A 3,752-nucleotide genomic window follows, 5' to 3' on the forward strand; every position below is an offset into this window, starting at 1 on the left:
GATTTGCAGGGTATGATTCATGTTTGGGATAAAGAACACAATATTGGGCGACGATGAAGTAAGGGTGGGAGTTGTTTCGCCCGAAGTGGTTGTAGAGGGCTTTGATACCATATAAAAACATATTATTTGGCTTTCAAAGCTTACTCAACTTGTGAGTGTCTATTCCATTATATAGAGTTTGTACAGAACACAAGATAACTTCTAACTTCTAGCTTCTTGATCTAATACTATCTCTTAGAGATAAGTCTTATCTAATACAAAATTGTAATCAATAATCTAGACTAACTTAAATACAAGTAAAACTCTTTCACTCGATACAAGCAGGACTCTTATCTTTAGGAACCGGTTGTTACTAGGAGTTGTGAACTACCAGAAGTCTTCTCAATACACTCACTAGAACTCTTGTGTTAGAGAAGAGTTAGGAGTGTGTTGTGCTTTAATAGGGAGATAACGAATTTTGATGACCGTATACCTCCCGTGGGGTTTGTCAAGACCCCCTTCTCATCTATGTCGTCTACCAACATCATTTCCCGATTGAACTGACACATGTAGTCTCGAAGGGATTCGTCAGTATTTTGCTAGATATTCAGGAGGTATGTTGCTGGCGTCAGTTGTCTCTGTTCCCCGAGGAAGTGCCACACGAATTGTCGGCTTAGCTCAGTGAAGGAGCTGATTGGCCCTCATTTCAGCCTTTTGAACAACCTCCAACCTGATCTCTTTAACATTGGGAAGGACTTGTATATGATCTCATTAGGGATCAGTTGCTAGTGCATGAGGGCCTTGTAAGTTTCGGCTGGTCCAAGGGGTCTTGGGTACCATCAAATATTTCCAGTTGGGACATCTTGAACTTCTGGGAAGGGGAAGTTCCATTATCTGAGGGGTGAACTTGAAGTTTGACCAATGGAAAAGCTCGTCCACAACTATCATTATTTTTTTTTTTCTCATTGAGGGCCTCCATCATGCCGTCCAATTTGGCCCGCATCTCCTTCAGCTGCTCCTCTACGTGGCTAGATGCTTCTAACTCCTCCATGTGCTTTCCATTCAAAAAATTTTCTAGGGATTCACATTGGTTTTCACGGTCTAGCCCCCCTTCTGGCTTTTTGCTTTAGGAAATTCATCTTCTTCCCTCCTATAGGTGGCTCCAGTTCATCGCGATAGGAGGGTCTTTGGTCCCTGCATTAACATTTGCTTTTGTTGCTGGAATAGGTTCATGTTCCGGTTGAGGCATTGCCGGTGGAGGTCTAGCATGGAGATATGTTGGTCCTAGGGGTCATGAGGTGGGTTTTCGTGAGGTCCTTAGACCATAGTGTCCACAGTGTTTCTCCTAGCACCCATCGATCTATTCTCAAAATTATTTTGAAGCGCATATCCCAGTCCAAGCACATGCTTAGCTTTTGATCTTGCAAGGTTTCCATTTGTCATTCAAGAGAATAATTTTAGCTATAGTAAACAAGATATATAGTCTATCAAGCACTACAAGAGAGTAGGAATTCAGTTTAGAAGCCAACCAAATATAAATGAGTCTAAGCTTTTGTTAAGCATGTATTCATAGAGTAAAATCTTTTCATATCCTTTTGCACAATATCCCCGAAGTTGAACAAGATTTCTATGTTGAAGTTTTCCAATCAACACCACCTCATTTTTAAATTCATGTAAGCCTTGTCCTGAGACACTTGAGAGTCTCTTTACTGCAATTTCTTGTCCTCCTGAAAATGTGCCCTGAGACACCTTACTCACAATGTTACCTCTCACCATAAACTAGTTTACATGAACACTAACATCAATTAATGTTGTTGAAATCACCTTGTAAACAGGCCCATAACCCCTCTCTCCGAGATTGTTTGCATCTGAGAAGTTATCTGTAATTGCTAGAATGCTTTCCAAATCAAAAAGGGGTACATCTATGCCTTTTTCATCTTCTTCTCTGAACTCACCCGAACCCATCAAGTCTTTGAGATGTTTTTCACTGTCTAATGTGCGAAGCACTCGATTTCTTTCATCACTTCTTCTGTTTTCTGAGTTTAGAAGACAACTAGATATATTAGTCGTTACACTAACATGATAATTAATTACATGAAAGAGTTAATAAATGGCTTTATTTTGAGTCAAATGGAAATGCTACAGATTGTGCACTTTAGAGTGCATTTTGTAAAGCAGTTACCTTGTCTCTTGGCCATCTTTTGTCTCCACGTATATATACAAAAAATTGCACTTGCAAGGAGAAACACTACTATTAGAGGTATCATAACAATCAGAGTCAACGACATCTTTCCTTTTGAATGCTCTTCTGAAGGCTGAGGATAATCACCTTCTACAAGCTCTGATGGAAAAATCAAAGTGATCATAAGCCAAATTCCTCAAATATACTGTTTAGATTCATTATCGCAATTATAATGTCTATTGTTAGTACAAGGTAAGCATCATACCAAAAACCTAAACCTCGCAATAAGCTAAAGAAGATTTGAAAGTTCTACCAAAAACCTTCCAATTAGAAGTGATTATATATACATAAAGGAAAATAAAACTTTTAGAAAGCTGCACAAATCCTCAGTTGAACAGGGTAAATTTTTCTTAATACTGATGAAATGCAAAGGAGAAAGTGGTCTGGGGTTTAATTATCACAACTAATTTAAAAAATAAAAAAATAAAAAAAAATCAGTAGGACAGGATCCTCATTCACTAATAAAGCAATCTTAATCTGCCAGAGGCACATGGAATAGAATCCTAACCTTTAGTGCAGTTTAAATTTGAGCCATCCCATTGGAAGTTTCCTGTGCAAAGACACCTCTTTCCATCTCTTGTTATATTGCAAGTTGAATTTGGCCATTCCTTGCAATCTCTGGAAGAATTACAGCTTGGCTCGCTCGGGGTCTCCCAACTAATCTTTATTTCAGCTTCAACGCTAGAACTAAATTTGCCAGAATCATTGAAAAGCTCAATAAACATCATTGAGTCATTGAGAAGCTGAGTTCCTCTTGAATTTCTTTCATATCCTACATATTTGACATGGATGACAAATGTTCGTGTACTTGGATCGATACTGGCTACTCGATAGGTGCCACTGGGAGCCTTGAATTTAACTTGGCCTGTGGAACTGTTGCAATCAAAACTGAAGTACATGTGTTCGTGTTACTGACCTCCGTAACGAGGGGTGGACGGTGGATAATTTGGATGGGGAATGTGAGGGATAATAGGGTATTCGAGGTACCCTAGGCCTCCTAAAATTAGGGTTATTCGATAAACCCTAAAAAACTCCCAAAGCAACTACTAGAGTTGTTTTATAATTTTTCTTCTTGATATTATTCATTCTTCAATACCCCTATTTATAGGGTTACAAGCTAAAAATACGGAAACAATAAATAAATAAATATTACATAAATAATACTAAACCTAATGGGATAATTAATTCCCTTATTTCATTCCTAATAAAAAACCTAATATAATGGGATATAAATCCCTTAATCTTGGGATTCTTGCTTTATGAGCAAGACTCGTTATTTTCCTAATTTATGATAATACGACACTTACCTAATTTAAAACCTAATTCTAATTACCCTAGATACGTAACACTCCTACCCTCTTCAAATGGACCTTGTCCTCAAGGTCCTAGAAATATGCTCCAATTGCTGCTGACCGGAGGGTAACTTCCTTTTTTTTGGATGACTCAGCATCACCGATTTGATTCCCCCCAACAATATCCCTGCTTGCATGCTGCCCCGATACTTGTCCCTCCTCACCCGATTTCGCTCCTC

At 38.5% G+C, this 3,752-nt stretch overlaps 1 protein-coding gene across 1 annotated transcript; it reads right to left on the reverse strand.

The window, feature by feature from the left end:
- Positions 1-1,593: 1,593 nt before the first annotated feature.
- LOC133860739 (wall-associated receptor kinase-like 15) lies at positions 1,594-3,121 on the reverse strand. The gene is made up of 3 exons (XM_062296345.1): positions 2,730-3,121; positions 2,162-2,320; positions 1,594-2,015 (listed from the first exon to the last, which is right to left on the reverse strand). The coding sequence occupies exons 1-3, from the start codon at positions 3,118-3,120 to the stop codon at positions 1,759-1,761; spliced, it is 807 nt and encodes a 268-aa protein (XP_062152329.1). The 5' UTR covers position 3,121; the 3' UTR covers positions 1,594-1,758.
- Between the last annotated feature and the right edge of the window lie 631 nt (positions 3,122-3,752).

Source organism: Alnus glutinosa, chromosome 2, assembly GCF_958979055.1.
Source record: "Alnus glutinosa chromosome 2, dhAlnGlut1.1, whole genome shotgun sequence".
Taxonomy (NCBI): Eukaryota; Viridiplantae; Streptophyta; class Magnoliopsida; order Fagales; family Betulaceae; genus Alnus; species Alnus glutinosa.

Coding starts and splice junctions, on each gene's coding strand:
- LOC133860739 (XM_062296345.1), bottom strand. CDS start 3,120: ATGTACTTCAGTTTTGATTGCAACAGTTCCACAGGCCAAGTTAAATTC. Junction 2,321..2,729: donor AAATTTAAACTGCACTAAAG/GTTAGGATTCTA, acceptor TTTTTCCATCAG/AGCTTGTAGAAGGTGATTAT. Junction 2,016..2,161: donor AAAGATGGCCAAGAGACAAG/GTAACTGCTTTA, acceptor TTCTAAACTCAG/AAAACAGAAGAAGTGATGAA.